A 17,861-nucleotide genomic window follows, 5' to 3' on the forward strand; every position below is an offset into this window, starting at 1 on the left:
CTGAATTGTTCAAAACAATGTTATTGATATGTATATGAATTTAATGAAGTAATTTACTTTTATTTCACAGTTGAACCTTCAGAAAGAGGCAGTTATTCGTGAGATCAAGGCACTCCAAGATCATGTTGGCTTTGGAAATCCATGTTTCTGAAGAACAACTGCCGGCACCATCAATGATTTAGGTTAAAAAACAAAGATGAATTGTAATTCTGGTTGGTAAATACCTAATGGTTGGCATCGCAAAGTGACTGTGAATTGTGGAAGGAATTACACATCAATGACTTGTACACTTGTCTGCATCTTCAGCTGTATCTGATTAAAAGTTGTTACTTTTGCATAATGTAGGATATAATATTGTGACACAACAAAGATGTGCAGATCCAGAGAGAGTATCTGTCCAGAGGTGGAAGAAGTAGTCATTTGTCATACTTGTAGGATATAATATTGTGACACAACAAGGATGTGCAGATCCAGAGAGAGTGTATGTCCAGAGGTGGAAGAAGTAGTCATTTGTCATACTTGTAGGATATATTATTGTGACACAACAAGGATGTGCAGATCCAGAGAGAGTGTCTGTCCAGAGGAGGAAGAAGTAGTCATTTGTCATACTTGTAGGATATATTATTGTGACACAACAAGGATGTGCAGATCCAGAGAGAGTGTCTGTCCAGAGGAGGAAGAAGTAGTCATTTGTCATACTTGTAGGATATATTATTGTGACACAACAAGGATGTGCAGATCCAGAGAGAGTATCTGTCCAGAGGTGGAAGAAGTAGTCATTTGTCATACTTGTAGGATATAATATTGTGACACAACAAGGATGTGCAGATCCAGAGAGAGTATCTGTCCAGAGGTGGAAGAAGTAGTCATTTGTCATACTTGAATTAAAGTAAAGAAACCTTGATGATAATGACTAAAGTGAAAGTCACCCAGTAAAATATTGCTTTAGTAAAAGTCTACAAGTATCTGGTTTTAAATGTACTTAAGTATCAAAAGTTTAAGTAAATGCTATAAATCTTAATTCCGTATATTAAGCAAACCAGATGGCACAATTCTTAGGACAACCAGGGGCACATCAAGAATCAGACCCCATTCGCGCACAATCACAATAATGTACAGTTGAGTAATGTACAGTTTATAAGCTACTTCCTTCTGCATACAAGTGCAGAAGGAAAGTGTTCAGACCCTTTCACCTTTTCCACATTTTGTTACGTTACAGCCTTATTCTAAAATTAATTAAATGATGTACTCCTCTCATTAATATACACACAATACCCCATAATGACAATGTGAAAACAGATTTGTTTTTGTTTGCAAAGAAAAATAAATAAATACTTATTTACATGTGGGCAAAGTGAAGGGTTCTGAATACTTTCCCGAAGGACTGTGAACTTAGCGCTTATTGTTCGAATAACCACAGGAGTCGAGCATATACTTTAAGTGGAAAATACAATAGCATTCACTGCATAAATGTAAAGACTATCAGGAATAGCAAACTGCCAAGCCAACCATAAACTACAGTACACTTTTTATTTTACCTTTATTTAACTAGGCAAGGCAGTTAAGAACAAATTCTTATTTTCAATGACGGCCTAGGAACAGTGGGTTAACTGCCTGTTCAGGGGCAGAACGACAGATTTGTACCTTGTCATCTCGGGGATTTAAACTTGCAACCTTCCGGTTACTAGTCCAACGCTCTAACCACTAGGCTACCCTGCCGCCCCATACCCTACAATCACCACCTCTGTGGAAGACAGACGTATTTAAAGCAATCCATTAAACCAGACACTTACCCATAGCGATTGACAGTCACGCATACAATTCTTATTATTTTGTACACGGGAATGGAACGAACAATCCTTGTGTTGCAAGCGTCATGCTCTACAGACTGAGCCGTACAGGACCACACTACATTATTGTGCAGCAACAGCTAGCTGGATAGTCATCTGCATTGTCTTTAAACTCATTTCCATAGACAAAGTAAATGCGTCTCCCACTTGTAGATCACCTTAGTGATAGGAATTATCTCGATGGTCTGACGCTGCAGTGAGAGAGAGCAAGAGAGGGGAAAGACGGTTCCTTTAATAACATTAATAAAATCCCATGACATTGATTTTTTTGCAATTTGGAACAAGCAAATGCACAAACAGGCCTCCAGTGTAATGAGACATTATGAAATTATAGGAGTAACGTTTTGCCTCATGTACATAACAAGGCACGAAAAAATATGTTTATTTGCTGCTACATCATGTAATCTATTTAGCCCATAATAAATGAATCTCAGAAATGTCATGTTCCCATAAATATGGCATGTTACCATGTACTGAGAGTTTTACCATGTACTGAGAGTTTTACCATGTACTGAGAGTTTTACCATGTACTGAGAGTTTTATCATGTACTGAGAGTTTTATCATGTACTGAGAGTTTTACCATGTACTGAGAGTTTTACCATGTACTGAGAGTTTTACCATGTACTGAGAGTTTTATCATGTACTGAGAGTTTTACCATGTACTGAGAGTTTTACCATGTACTGAGAGTCCTTAAACATACTATCCTGCCCAGACACATTATTCATGTTGGCCATTTGCAAACCACTGGACTGCTCCGTGACAAAGTCTTCAGGATTATTAGACCTAGTCAGTGTGGATTCAGAAATAGAGGAGATCAAGTGAAAGTTGAAGATAGACAATTAACAAATCTCCTAGTTACTCATACAAGGGAATCAGAGAAGTTGATGGATCTACTGAACCCACTGTATGACACAGAGGCTGAGTTTACACAGGCAGCCCAATTCTGATCTTTTTCCAGTAATTGATCTTTTGACCAGTCAGATCAGCTCTTTTGCCAATAATTGGTCAAAAGATCAGAATTGCCTGTGTAAAGGCAGTAATACTTTTATTTAGTTGAACAATGCTTAGCCAGCAACACCACTCACCATATCACCTTGAGGTTGATGAAGACCAAAAGCTGTCGTTGCCCCTGACAGGTCTCACACTCTTTTGACCCTTAGCCATCGTTAAGGTCGCAGCTGCAGTAAAAATGTCAAGCAAGCCACCCAAGTGTCTGATATGAAATAAGGAAATGACTGCAATACACACACTGTACTATAGCTACAGCCATTTGCTAAGTAAGCATATAGTAACATATTACACATTACATATAGTAGCATAGTACATATAGTATATTGTATTTGTCCCATGTGTCGAATACAACAGGTGTAGTAGACCTTCCTGTGAGATGCTTACTTACAAGCCCTTAACCAACAATGCAATTTTAAGAAAATACCTAAAAAAAAAGTAAGAGATAAGAATAACAAATTATTAAAGAGCAGCAGTAAATAACAATATTTACTATATTTGCTATATGTCGGTGTCGAAATGTCGAGGTAATTGAGGTAATATGTACATGTAGGTAGAGTTATTAAAGTGACTATGCATAGATAATAACAGAGAGTAGCAGCAGCGTTCCAGAGGAGGAGGGGGAGGCAATGCAAATAGTCTGGGTAGCCATTTGATTAGCTGTTCAGGAGCCTCTTGGACCGAGACTTGGTGCTCCAGTACCGCTTGCTGTGCGGTAGCAGAGAGAACAGTCTATGACTATGGTGGCTGGAGTCTTTGACCATTTTTAGGGCCTTCCTCTGACCCGCCTGGTATAGAGGTCCAGGAAGCTTGGACCCGGTGATGTTCTGGGCCGTACGCACTACCCTCTGTAGAGCCTTGCGGTTGGAGGCAGAGCAGTTGTCATACCAGGCAGTAATGCAACCCGTCAGGATGCTTTCGATGGTGCAGCTGTAAAACATTTTGAGGATCTGAGGACCCATGCCAAATCTTTTCAGTCTCCTGAGGGGGATTAGGTTTTGTCGTGCCCTCTTCACGACTGTCTTGGTGTGCTTGGACCATGTTAGTTTGTTGGTGATGTGGACGCCAAGGAACATGAAGCTCTCAACCTGCTCCACTACAGCCCCGTTGATGAGAATGGGGGCGTGCTCAGTCCTCCTTTTCCTGTAGTCCACAATCATCCCCTTTGTCTTGATCACGTTGAGGGAGAGGTTGTTGTCCTTGCACCACACGGTCAAGTCTCTGACCTCCACCCTATAGGCTGTCTCATCGTTGTCGGTGATCAGGCCTATCACTGTTGTGTCATCGGCAAACATAATGATGGTGTTGGAGTTGTGCCTGGCCGTGCAGTCATGAGTGAACAGGGAGTACAGGAGGGTACTGAGCACGGACCCCATGTTGAGGATCAGAGTGGCAGATGTGTTGTTACCTACCCTTATCACCTGGGGGTGGACGGTCAGGATGTCCAGGATCCAGTTGCAGAGGGTGGTGTTTAGTCCCAGGGTCCGTAGCTTAGTGATGAGCTTTGAGGGCACTATGGTTGAGCTGAGCTGTAGTTAATGAATAGCATTCTCACATAGGTGTTTCTTTTGTCCAGGTGTGAAAGGGCAGTGTGGAGTGCAATTGAGATTGTATCATCTATGGATATGTTGGTGCGGTATACAAATTGGAGTGGGTCTAAGATTTCTGGGATAGTGGTGTTAATGCGAGCCATTACCAGCCTTTCAAAGCATTCCATGGCTACAGACGTGAGTGCTACGGGTCGGTTACCTTAGGCAGGTTACCTTAGTGTTCTTGGGCACAGGGACTATGGTGGTCTCTGGCTGTGGAGAGCGTGATCACACAGTCGTCTGGAACAGCTGGTTCTCTCATGCGTGTTTCAGTGTTACTTGCCTCGAAGCTAGCATATAAGTTATTTAGCTCCTCTGGTAGGATCGTATCACTGAGCAGCTCTCGGCTGTGCTTCCCTTTGTAGTCTGTAATAGTTTGCAGGCCCTGCCACATCCAATGAGTGTCGGAGCCGGTGTAGTACGATTCGATCTTAGTCCTGTATTGACACTTTGCCTGTTTGATAGATCGTCGGAGGGCATAGCGGGATTTCTTATAAGCTTCCGGGTTTGAGTCCCGCTCCTTGAAAGCGGCAGCTCTACCCTTTAGCTCAGTGCAAATGTTGCTTGTAATCCATGGCTTCTGGTTGGGGTATGTACGTACAGCCACTGTGGGTACGACATTCTCTATGCACTTATTGATAAAGCCAGTGACTGATGTGATGTACTCCACAATGCCACCTGAAGAATCCCGGAGCGTTTTCTAGTCTGTGCTAGCAAAACAGTCCGGTAGTTTAGCATCTGCTTCATATGACCACTTTTTTTTATAGACCGAGTCACTGGTGCTTCCTGCTCTAATTTTTGCTTGTAAGCAGGAGGATAGAATTACGGTCAGATTTGCCAAAGGAGGGCGAGGGAGAGCTTTGTGTGTGGAGTAAAGGTGGTCTAGAATTGTTTCCCTCTGGTTGCACATTTGACATGCTGATAGAAATTAGATAGAACTGTTTTAAGTTCCCTGCATTAAAGTCCCCGGCATCTAGGACCGCCACCTCTGGATGAGCATTTTCCTGTTTGCTTATGGCGATATACAGCTCATTGATTGCGGTTTTAGTGCCAGCATCGGTCTGTGGTGGTATGTAGACAGCTACAAAAAATACAGATGAAAACTCTAGGTAGATAGTGTGATCTACAGCTTATCATGAGTTACTCTACCTCAGGCGAGCAAAACCTAGAGACGTCCTTAGATATTGTGCACCAGCTGTTGTTTATATAAATGCATAGGCCCCCGTCCCGTGTCTTAACAGAGGTTGCTATTCTGTCCTGCCGATAGAAAGTATAACCTGCCAGCTGTATGTTCTTAATGTTGTCATTCAGCCACGACTCGGTGAAACATAAGATATTACAGTTTTTAATGTTCCGTTGGTAGGATAAACGTGCTTTCAGTTCGTCCCATTTATTTTCTAGCGATTGAACGTTAGCTAGCAGGACGGTGGGCAGGTTAGCCACTTGTTGCCTGATCCTCACAAGGCACCCTGATCTCTTTCCGCGAAATCTCAGTTTCATTCTCCAGCGAATAACGGGGATTTGGGCCTGGTCGGGTGTCTGTAGTATATCCCTCCCGTCCGACTCACTGAAGAAGAAATCTTCGTAGAGTTTGAGGTGAGCAATCGCAGTTCTGATGTCCAGAAGCTCTTTTCGGTCATAAGAGATGGTAGCAGCAACATTATGTACAAAACAAGTTACGAACAACAGGAAAAATAGCATGGTTGGTTAAGAGTCAATTACATATAATAACATATTACATATAGTAGCACATTTCGTATAGTAACAACTAACATTTGGTAACACCTTACATACAGTATAGTAACATATTACATATAGTAACATATTACACAAAGTAGCACATTACATATAGTAACACATTTTTCCCAGTTGTCCTGTTTCTAAAAGCTGTTCAATGGAGTGCCTATCATACTTACTTGCCCTTCCTCTGCCCCTCACAATGATTGTATTGATCACAAATCAGTCCATCCCCACCACGATGATAATCAGATCCATTGCACACCCTGCAGATTTTCTGGTAGTGACGATAAAAACAAGGAAATAAATAATCTGACATTGTCTTTTTAAAGAGCATCCACTGACAATTAATTAAAAAATGAGACTCTCTTCAGTCCATTAATTAATTATTTAATCCGAACAGACTCACATTAATTTATACAAGTGAATGTAACTGTGGCATTTAGATAATGTGGCGCGCCATAGCGTGGCTAATTCAGTCATCCAAATCTCGTATTCTCTTTCTGTTCACATTGTTCCCAAGACTGCAATGCACCTGTGTTTTAGGGGTTGCCGCAGTGTGTAGGAGGGAGATTCCTAGATGTGAGAAAGTGCAGGAGGGAATGAGATGAAGGAATGTGTAGTATCGGTGGACAAAGTTGTGTATGTAAACTGTTGGTTGCCCATGGGGCTGGAGATTGGAGGTGTCTGGTGAGACAAAGCCAGGTTGAGGTCAGTGATTAAGGTAAGTACAGAAAGTGTCATATGCTGAAGAAGTGAAGAGAGCGGTAGAGGAAGATGTGTACATGATGAGGTTGCTGTGAGAGACCAATAAAGAGGGATAAGAATAATATGTGTTTCAGTGAGGTGGGTTTCTTGGCATTTATAGCCATGGTTGTCAACTGTACTACAGAAATGGAACACAAGTCCCAGAAAATAGAGGTTGTGGTGGCAGCTGCAGAGAAGTACTTGGGATTGCGAGGTTTTACTGCAGAAGACTTGCAGGGATGTTGAGTGGTAGTGTTCTGTCCTCTTAGACCGTTGGCCTGGAGTAGGATTAGATAAGGTTAAATAGTGGAATGGGGTGGTGTTTTTTTTTAGTGAGAGCTAATAGTTGCCAGGGTAATTTTCCTTTTCCCCCAATTTTGTATTACCGTAAGTTAATGTAGGTAGTCCGTGACTGAACTCAAACTCCAGTACAGTAGTTGGCGGTGTATGCACCTAAAAGTTGGATGCGGTCAGCCAACCCAATCTCAAAGAAGAATAAGCAAGACTACATTTCCTATGTTTTGAGCAGCACTGAAGAAGAGCTCCGCAGAGTGCGCAGAGAAGGTAAACTACTGTATGTTTATTCTCTGTACAATAGGGGCAAAGTAGGATGCTGGATAACCCCATGTGAGTTATTTAGCTTTCTACAGCATCACAACAGTAAATTAGGGTATTCTAAGATGTTTGACACATTGTCACCCTGAAGTAAATCACGTATTAACTGTTTAATTAGCTGGCGCTGGTTATAACACTTGTAAACTGTTTCATCCAAAGACTAGCTACTACTATACATAGATCGCTAGCATGGAACATGTCTAACAGCTGCCAGTTCAGTGCCTTGATGTCAAGGGCTAAATTGTTCAACTAGCTAACTGCTCTGCTGGTGGTGGCTAGCTCAGTTAGCGTCTTTGTTACAACGTTAGCAAGACCAATCGACATTCTGATGTTAGTTAGCTTGCAATATTCCCTTGCCATATCCTTAAATGTAAGACGCATTTGATCAAATGCATGTAACTAGTGTTGGAACACTCATGGATACAACCAGAACTACTATTTGATGCAGTTTACAGTTAGTTAGCTTGTAAACACAAGACTAACTGAACATCTAGCAATGTGTGTACTATGAGCTCCTTTGTCTGGCTCTCTGTGTAGTTCCAGGCCTCTTTCATTGTTGACTTTCCTCATTACTATGTGAAGCGACTAGGGCCTTCTAATGCTAGGCCCCTGCTATGTTGTGCCAGCTATTCACTGTGTTGTTACTTGTGTGTCAGTGTTGCCAAAGTCACACACACATTCCCTTATCTCTGTCACTCTGAATAAGGTCACAGCTGAATCAACTGTCAGAGGGCGTTTGACCAGTGACCACCAACGCCCCAAGACGACAACAACAACACATAATTGGTAAGAAAAGAGCATTTCCACTGCTTCCCCTACTTGCATTGACGACTGCATCTCCCGAACTTATCTGGTAGGCATGGTGAACATGTGTTAATCATGTGGATTGTATTTATTATTTTTAACCCCTTTTTCGCCCCAACTTCGTGATATCCAATTGGTATATTGGTGAGAGGTTTCCTTAGTCTTGTCCCATCTCTGCAACTCCCGTATGGGAGAGGCAAACGTCAAGAACCATGCGTCCTCCAAAACACGATCCTGGCAAGCCGTACTGCTTCTTGACACACTGCTTGCTTTACCCTGAAGCTAGCCACACCAATGTGTCGGAGGAAACACCGTACAACTGGCAACCATGTCAGCGTGCATGCGCCCGGCCCGCCACAGGAGTCACTAGAGAGTGATGGGACAAGGACATCCCGGCCGGCCAAACCCTTCCCTGTCCCGCGCAACACTGGGCCAATTGTGCGCCTCTTCACGGGTCTCCCGGTCGCAGCTGGATCGAACCCGGGTCTGTAGTGATGTCTCAAGCACGGCAATGCAGGGCATTAGATCGCTGCGCCACCCGGGAGGTCTCATGTGGATTTGAAGTGGATTGGACCTGATATCATAAGGCACAGAAGCTACGTATAATTGTCATATTTATTGTGGTAGGCTGCTCCTGTTACTGTAGTGACACTGATCTGAAAAATCTCAGGTGTTTCTGTAGAGCTTATTCTATAGATCTAGCCTAACCTGTGTTGTGGACTGATGTTCTGCTGGTCATAACTAGGCTACGTGTCAACAAGACATTGGATGGAGAGTCTCTGTATCAAATGCTGCTGTTCTGTTTAGACTCTCTTCTCCTAAATGTAGAGAGATGTTTGAATTGAGTTTTACTGTCATTAGGATATTAACGCGTTATATCATACACCCAATCTTTTGTTTACACCATGAAGACGGTGTAGTATTAGGCTAAATGCAGAATAATATAGTCTTACTTGCAGAATAATAATGAACAAAATATTTTGGCCCGCAGCAGAATAAAGCAGTAGACCCACCCACATTAGCCTAAGCACTCTTTTGCCTCTGTGCAAGGTTTTCTTGGTAATCTTGGCACATGAGACATGTTCAGGCAGCAATAACAAAGGGTACTGATTTGTGTGGCCAGATGTTCATTTCATGGACCCTTCTTGATGTTTTAATGAATGTAGCTTTAGTAAATAGTTGAGTTAATTACATAGCCAATTTCTTTGACTTATTATGACTAATATAGGATGGTTTGGGTTGTCACCCTCAAAGATGTAGGCTATGCTTAAACCCTACCATATTAAGTTTATACAGGCATGAGCTGAGGATTCATCAGAAAATATATATATATATATATGCTGTTTGCTATGTTGTATCTGATATGATATGTTGTGCTGGGTTTGCACTAATTAAGCAATTTTGTCTACTTGCACTGTCACGGACCCAATTATAAACTGGGTGGTTTGAGCTCTGAATGCTGATTGGCTTAAAGCCGTGTTATATCAGACCATATAACACGTGTGTGATATGACAAAACATCTTTACTGTTCTAATTACGTTGGTAACCAGTTTATAATAGCAATAAAGCACCTTGGGGCTTTGTGGTATATAGCCAATATACCACAGCTAAGGACTGTGTCCAGGCACTCCGCGTTGCGTCGTGTTTAAGAGCAGCACTTAGCAATGGAATATTGACCATATACCACACCCCCCCGTGCCTTATTGCTTAAATAGAACGTAAATGCCATCTAGAATGTAGAGATCCCTTGCTAGCAGGCAGACTTGGGGCATGTGGTTACCATGACGATGAAAATCATCAAACAGCTCTGTCAGAGATCGCTAGCTAGCTAGCTACCTTGTCAAAACAGCAATCATTACATTTGTTTATTTTCAGTAATCTGCATTTATGCCCATTGCAAGCATAGTATTGTAAGTATCATAACAATGTTAGCTATTATACAGAGAGAAAAATGTTTCAAGGTGGTGGCATTATTTTGACTTATTATGAGCTAACTTACATTAGCTAGCTAGCTACAGTGCCTTGCGAAAGTATTCGGCCCCCTTGAACTTTGCGACCTTTTGCCACATTTCAGGCTTCAAACATAAAGATATAAAACTGTATTTTTTTGTGAAGAATCAACAACAAGTGGGACACAATCATGAAGTGGAACGACATTTATTGGATATTTCAAACTTTTTTAACAAATCAAAAACTGAAACATTGGGCTCCAACTATCCCTTAAGACTCTATTGTCATGGACATTTGGTCTTCTGTTTACAAAAGCACTACTTCTGTAACTATCTATCTGCACATACTGTATATAGGCCATGTGGCTCTCATGTAGGCTACCCCACCCACTCAATAGTGAGTCAGTTTTGAATGTGTGGGTCTTGTTTTGGTGTTCTCTCTTTGGCAGAGACTGGCAAAGAGTGACAGGACCAAGCTGTCTGCAGAAAAGATGGAGGACTCTGTGAAGGCGGAGAGTGTCGCCGATGGAGGAGGCCTGGTGAATGCAGAGAAAGAGCCAGAAGACACTCTCAGGTATAGACATCTGGGATGGTCTAACTTCACTTCAGTGCTATTTCTGAAAATGGATGGGGGCTGGGCAGTTTCTGGAAGTGAGAGGTTTCCTCTCTCAAGTGTATGTTTGAGTGCCAGGGTGTGGGCAGGGTATGTTTCAGTTCTGTCAGATTTGGTCTGTCTCTCTTATTTCTGAGGAGAGTTGAAAACCTAATGGGCTCGTTTCCCGGACACAGATGAAACCTTCTCCTGGAGTAAAACACATGCTCAATGGAGAATAGGCTACATTGAAAGTGTTTTTTCTTCTTCTCCAGAACTAGGATTCATCTGGGTTTGGGAAGCCAGCCCTATGGGTCATGTAGTTAGTGTGTGCCTCTAGTTTCCCATGCGGTGTCAGCCAGTGTGCCCTCCCCACAGCCCCACAGACCTTTCTGAAGTGCTGGCTGCCGGGACCAAAGAGGTTCACGAGAAGGCGGAGAACACCCAGTTTGTCAAGGACTTCCTCAGGGGGCGCATCCGCAAGGAGCTCTTCAAGGTCAGTCTGGAGAATAGAGCAGCCACTTAAGTCTTTTCTGAGACTTAGTACTGCTGCATTCACTGTCTTGAACATTATGCATCATCTGATTTATCCACAGCAGTCAGTTAAGGGTGTAGGCTTTTTGATCTAACTTTGACATCCTCACTTTGCAAACACTTTGAAAGATATTACTGTCAAGAATCATGATGGGTCTTTCAGCACCACTGGTAATGAACAACCACTGTACTGAACAACAATATCTTGTAAGGCTTTAAAGAACATGAAGTGCTTTGACATCCTCACTTTGTGAGACTTTGCCAGGATACAGAAAGGGATGTATCTTTAAAACGTGAATGTTGACACACACAGTATTTGAGGGACTGTCAAACATGGATTAATGAAAAATATTTGCACCTAAAATGTTTGTTTTGGGGTAAAATTCTGCATCTCTCTCTCGCTCAGCTGGGTGATGTGGCCCTCTACTACACCTACGAAGCCATGGAGGAGGAGATTGAGAGGAACAAGGATCATCCTGACTTCTCCCCGCTCTACTTCCCAGAGCTGAATAGACGTGACGCCCTGTCCCGCGACCTGGACTACTTCTATGGTGAGGACTGGCGGGAGCGGGTCAGCTGCTCGCCAGCCACGCAACGCTACGTGGAACGCATCCACCAGGTGAGTAACCCAGAGGTTAGAGAGGTGGACCAGTAACCAGAAGGTCGCTGGTTCAAGTCCCAGGCTGGACGATGAAAAAAGTGGGGGCTGAACTGGCTACTGGAGGGCTGCTGGTTACAGATTCACATTACCACCATCCACTACCATTGTGTCTTTATGCAAGGCACTTCAGACCTAACGCTACTCCATGGGTGCTGCACTGTGACTCCCTGTGCTGCTTCAATCCTCTGGTGTGTGGAGTCCAGGGGAGGTTGACAATACCAGAAGCCAGTGAAGTTGTATTTGTATTTAGGTGGGTCAGAAAGAGCCGGTCTTGCTGGTGGCCCATGCCTACACCCGTTACATGGGCGACCTGTCTGGGGGCCAGGTGCTGAAGAAGGTGGCCCAGCGGGCGCTGAAGTTGCCATCGACGGGCGAGGGCGTCTACTTCTACCAGTTTGACGGCATCCACAGCGCCAAGGCCTTCAAGCAGCTGTACCGGAGCCGGATGAATGAGCTGGAGCTGGACATGGCCACCAAGGACAGGCTGGTGGCGGAGGCCGTGCTGGCCTTTCAGTTCAACATGGAGGTGAGGAAGGGAAGATAGAGCTGGGGTTGATTAAAGAGTGAGACTGATGCACCTGCTGGTGTGGTGGCTCTTCCAGTAAACGGAGACTGCTGCACCTGCTGGTGTGGTGGGTCTTCCAGTAAACGGAGACTGCTGCACCTGCTGGTGTGGTGGCTCTTCCAGTAAACGGAGATTGCTGCACTTACTGGTGTGGTGGGTCTTCCAGTAAACGGAGATTGCTGCACTTACTGGTGTGGTGGGTCTTCCAGTAAACGGATATTGCTGCACTTACTGGTGTGGTGGGTCTTCCAGTAAACGGAGACTGTTGCACCTACTGGTGGGGTGGGGTCTTCCAGTAAACGGAGACTGTTGCACCTACTGGTGAGGTGGGGTCTTCCAGTAAACGGAGATTGCTGCACTTACTGGTGTGGTGGGTCTTCCAGTAAAAGGAGATTGCTGCACTTACTGGTGTGGTGGGTCTTCCAGTAAACGGAGACTGCTGCACCTGCTGGTGTGGTGGGTCTTCCAGTAAACGGAGACTGCTGCACCTGCTGGTGTGGTGGGTCTTCCAGTAAACGGAGACTGCTGCACCTGCTGGTGTGGTGGGTCTTCCAGTAAACGGAGACTGCTGCACCTGCTGGTGTGGTGGGTCTTCCAGTAAACGGAGACTGCTGCACCTGCTGGTGTGGTGGGTCTTCCAGTAAACGGTGGGTCTTCTAATAAATCCTCCTAGGTGATGGCTGGAAATATTGCCATCTCATATCTGTGGGTCCTTGAGTGGCGCAGCGGTCTATGGCACTGTATCGCAGTGTTAGAGGCGTCACTACATGCCCGGGTTCGATCTCGGATGGTATCACAACCGGTTGTGATCGGGAGTCCCATAGGGCGGTGCACAATTGGCCCAGCGTCGTCCGGGTCAGGGCAGGGTTAGACCGTCATTGTAAATAAGAGTTTGTTATTGCCTGACTTGCCTAGTTAAATAAAAATAGACGTTTTGTTTTCAGACGAAGCCAGGCCGCATTAGTTTAGTCTCTGAGGTAGGCCACGGTCGTTTAGTCTCTGAGGTAGGCCACGTTCGTTTAGTCTCTGAGGTAGGCCACGTTCGTTTAGTCTCTGAGGTAGGCCACGTTCGTTTAGTCTCTGAGGTAGGCCACGGTCGTTTAGTCTCTGAGGTAGGCCACGTCCGTTTAGTCTCTGAGGTAGGCCACGTTCGTTTAGTCTCTGAGGTAGGCCACGTTCGTTTAGTCTCTGAGGTAGGCCACGGTCGTTTAGTCTCTGAGGTAGGCCACGGTCGTTTAGTTGCATTTCTCAGTATTGTATAATTGAATTAATCATTTAAGCTCAGTAACCAGCCACTGTATTGATCCTGTCTTTGGAGATAAGTCTTGTGCCCAGGGAAAATTAGGGTCTTTGGCCAACAGCAGATGGTTGGATTTGTGCTTATCACCGTAACCACTCTGCTAACTGGTTCTGAGAGCGTAGCCAGACAATGTGCCATCTATCATATTTCAAGTGCTCAGATATGATCATTAATTCACTTCCTCACATCTGGCTTCTGATTACATCACATGAATGTCAGATGTTGAACTTGATCATATTCTTATTACGGTTCTGCATCATGGACATTTCTTTGACCAGTGGCACCTCCTTCAGTTAAATATCACTCCTTTCACTCGCCCACCGACCCAGTCACAATGTGAAACTGTTTGTGCTAAACTCTGGGTCAACACAATTCAGCTTACTGTTTCAGTTCAGAGATCGTGTTCATCCGGACACACAATATCAAAGTGTTGTGAAAAATAAGCTTTCCTTATTGGACCTTTTCAGATGGTACCTCCCTGTTTGACCTTTGGTTCTGTTTTGTGCTGAGTGAAAATGAACCAGTTGTAATCCCCTGTGTTTGGTGTCAGGTATTTGATGAGCTAGAGGAGATGGGTAAGGATATCCAGGAGGAGGTCATGGACGCGGGCATGCCTGTTCACGGGGCCCATGGGACCGGAGGAGACATCAACAAATGCCCCTACTACGCCGCACAAATGGGTACGCTGACACACAACTCCTGTAGGCTCTGTCTGGAAACAAAGTGATTTGATCTAGAAAACCAAAAGAAAGAATTGTTGTGCCATGTTAGCAATACGTGGGCATTTAGAACCACAATACCCTTACCACACTGTCTGGCTGGCTTGGATATTTTCTTTTCACATTGTCCTTTCCAGCATGGCTCCAGCATCTACGGTGGCTCCCTAACCAGGCCAGTGCAGTACTGCTTGACCTGGCTTAGTGGTGTTAAAAATAGTATGAGTGTTTCACATGGTAATGTGGGAGGTTTGCTGACTGTGTTCTTTGTCCTCTGTCTATCTCAGCGGCCAGTGGGGGCTCTGCGTACGTCGGTCAGCTGGCCATGGCCGTCCTCAGACACCCCACAGGCCAGGTCCTATTCGCCGCCTGGGTCGCCGCCCTCGCCGGATTGGCTGCGTGGTACTTCATGTGATCCGACCCACAGCCAATTGTTGGCTGTTCTGAAGGAAAGAAGGAGGAAAAACAGGGAGGGAAGACGAGAAGAATTGTTTTCTGAACGTTTGGATGAGAACCCATCCGTACCCAGACCTTGTAACCTTCCCTCCTCCTCTCCTCTAATTTTCTCTCTCTACTACCTCCCTCTCACTCTCCCTCCGTCCTGTATCTTCTCAGTTTGGTTGGTCATATTTGTAGCTCTTAGTACCAGTTTAGAGCCATTTTTTAAATTCAAACCTGTTATAGCACTTATTTCTTCTTGAGTTGACATGAGATGACAATTGATCTTTCTTGTTTAGATTATAGTGTGATTTGTTGTCAGGTTGAAGTCTCTTTAATAATCCCAAACAATTGTATTATGGAGTGATGCAGTAGAGTTGGAGGGAAAAAACAGCTATCCTGCTATAACAAAAAAGCCTTTGTGGATTTTGACACTTTTAGGTTGCCATGGTGATTTGAAGGACTATATTCTGCTGTCCCCTGTGTGTCCTCACAATCAGTCCATCAAACCAAAATGTAATCTTGAAAATATTAGAGCAGTGAGCCTTTGCTTGAAGTGGACTGAATTAGGTGCCGGTACTTTTTGATTTACGTGGTGGAACTGAACCAGTAGAACATTTGAGGTGCTGGCACTCCGTAGCGGTGAGCACCAGCACAACTCAAACACTGCTGAGCCAGAAACAGTCAAAGTAACACGTTCTATGGATATGTTAATATGCAGATCTGGCAAAGTGTAGGAGTATTTCTGCAGGGCAGACTACTATCTCTTTGCGTGAGTAGGTTGAGCGACATCTTTTAAAGTTTGTATTAATGGTTATGGGGTGATACTCTCTTGGGAGTAGTCCCAAGATTTGGTTATGGACAGCACAGGCTAACTGACAGCAAGAGCACACTTTTTTAGAAAGGTCTAGACTTTAAAATGTTGCCAACGGTTGTCACACATCACAATGTATTATTTTTCTCTTCTCTCCAAATGAATGCAGGCAGAAAATTCCAACCTCCTGTGAAAAGCACACAGACAGTGAGTGAGTGGCAGGATGGACACTTTTTAGTTCTTGTTTTAGGATGGACAAGCAATATTACTATTAATAATTTCTGAAGTGTATTTCTTTGTTTTATGCTATGTTGGACTTAGTTATCTAGTGCTGTCCAGTTCCTTGTCCTTTGCTTGGCACTCAGGCAGTCTAGAGAGGAGCAGAGTGTCTGAAAACGGACACATCCGTCCTGGAAACGTGTATAAAGTTGATTTTCAGTATTGTTCTAGGCCTATGAACACCAGGTAGAGGCAGTGAATACAGCAGCTAGTGTAATGGTCTGGGAGATAGGGCAGGACAGGTGAGATCGGGTTAGATTGGTGAAGACAAGGCACCTCATCAGTCTGAATGGATAACATTTAAGACTTGAAAGCTATGCACCAACCTGATGAGGTTGAGCCATCGTTGTTTGGTTGTGGAGAACAATTGTGCAGGTGACCATAGGTTTGTATCTGAGGAAATATAAGGGCAATACAGTATTTAGCAGATCCTTTTCAGGATTCACACTGACATCAACATTACATTCCTTGATTTGTTTGTAGTTTTAACATTGAAGACAGCAGTTTGCGTTGTATTCTATGCTTTCGCTTGAAGGTGGAGAAGTTGTTAAAGGCCAGAATGCTGAATACCAAAGGTCAAGTTGCTGACATGACATTATCTCGGTTCATTATAAACAGGTTCTATGCTGTGTGTTCAGGTCTGTGGTTCTCTCCTATCCATCTCTGGTGTATTTGGTAGTCATTGAATTCTTTGCAGGTGTTAGATGACGTATTATGTGTTCAGTAGCCCTCCCTCCATCTGAGGTATTAACAATGCAGAATGAAACCGGGATTATCTTGATTAGTCCAATAAGAAATGTTTGCTTCCGTGGTAAAACATTTTGCCCTAATGAACATGAGCCAGGTGTAGTTATGGCTGTCCAGACCAGTCCAGAGCCTCATTAGTCATGTACGTGTTGGGTCTCAGGTTCATGTTAATGAAATTATATACTTAAGAATCATTGCAAGACTTGTCATATTTTAGTTCAATGTAAATGCAATTTTAGTATTTGTTTTCAGGGGATGGAACTGTTGCAGTATTTAGAACATTTTGAAGGAGTTCTGGAATGACCAGACTTGGGTTGAGTTCATTAGACACTAAAAAGAAGACTGAAACAGGGAGGGACTAACTGGACTTGTCCAATTAAACTCTTCTGAAATGTGGGCCCTAATGAAAACGACCCATAATCTCAGGTGTTGAGGTGTGAGTGTTGTTGGCGATGGACTAATGGAAGCCTAGTGATCTCAGTGAGTGCTTGACAGACACACGTTGCGTGACTCTTTCTTGCCTTGTCGACTGTAATAGAAAGCAAACAGTAACCGTATTATCAAACCTATTAGTCTTGTACAGTAAGTACACTGCAATCTAACTCAAGCTTTATCAGTGACTGACGATTTACTACAAATGTCACTGGTCTCATTTTGTGAAAGAAGAAAATCACAGGAATACATTGTAGTAAAATAAATGGTTGAATTTCCTGTATACTTTTGTCATTATTTTATGTGTTGAGACATTTTCCCTGTTAATACATTCCTTGTGTTCCTAAGATACACATATCCAACTGCTAACAGATCTGTGCTTAGTAATGGCACTTGCAATTCAGCTGTTATTACTTAAAGGATGTACAGACATCTAAAGTATTAGACCAGGGTCATTGGCCCGTTCTCCAGTAGTTTAGTA

General features: G+C 43.7%; 2 protein-coding genes across 5 annotated transcripts in view; both read left to right on the forward strand.

Moving 5' to 3' along the window:
• The window catches only part of cfap70 (cilia and flagella associated protein 70), a 36,718-nt gene extending 35,474 nt beyond the window's left edge, over window positions 1-1,244 (forward strand). For all 3 annotated transcript variants that reach the window (XM_042318209.1, XM_042318207.1, XM_042318208.1), the window contains one exon: window positions 71-1,244. In XM_042318209.1, coding sequence (XP_042174143.1) covers window positions 71-151 — 81 coding nt within the window. In that variant the 3' untranslated portion in view covers window positions 152-1,244. The remainder of the gene's footprint in view (window positions 1-70) is intronic.
• A 6,102-nt stretch (window positions 1,245-7,346) lies between these two features.
• On the forward strand, window positions 7,347-17,663 carry hmox2b (heme oxygenase 2b). 2 transcript variants are annotated; one of them, XM_042318200.1, is made up of 8 exons: window positions 7,347-7,497; window positions 8,255-8,334; window positions 10,752-10,876; window positions 11,273-11,390; window positions 11,835-12,047; window positions 12,340-12,615; window positions 14,505-14,634; window positions 14,958-17,663. In XM_042318200.1, exons 3-8 carry the CDS (start codon window positions 10,794-10,796, stop codon window positions 15,083-15,085), a joined length of 948 nt encoding a protein of 315 aa, XP_042174134.1. In that variant the 5' UTR covers window positions 7,347-7,497; window positions 8,255-8,334; window positions 10,752-10,793; the 3' UTR covers window positions 15,086-17,663. The 2 variants fall into 2 exon arrangements, with proteins under 2 accessions (XP_042174134.1, XP_042174135.1); XM_042318201.1 differs by having other exon boundaries at window positions 7,476-7,560.
• The last annotated feature ends 198 nt before the right edge of the window (window positions 17,664-17,861 follow it).

The sequence above is a fragment of the Oncorhynchus tshawytscha genome, unplaced genomic scaffold (assembly GCF_018296145.1).
Source record: "Oncorhynchus tshawytscha isolate Ot180627B unplaced genomic scaffold, Otsh_v2.0 Un_contig_8974_pilon_pilon, whole genome shotgun sequence".
Lineage (NCBI taxonomy): Eukaryota > Metazoa > Chordata > Actinopteri > Salmoniformes > Salmonidae > Oncorhynchus > Oncorhynchus tshawytscha.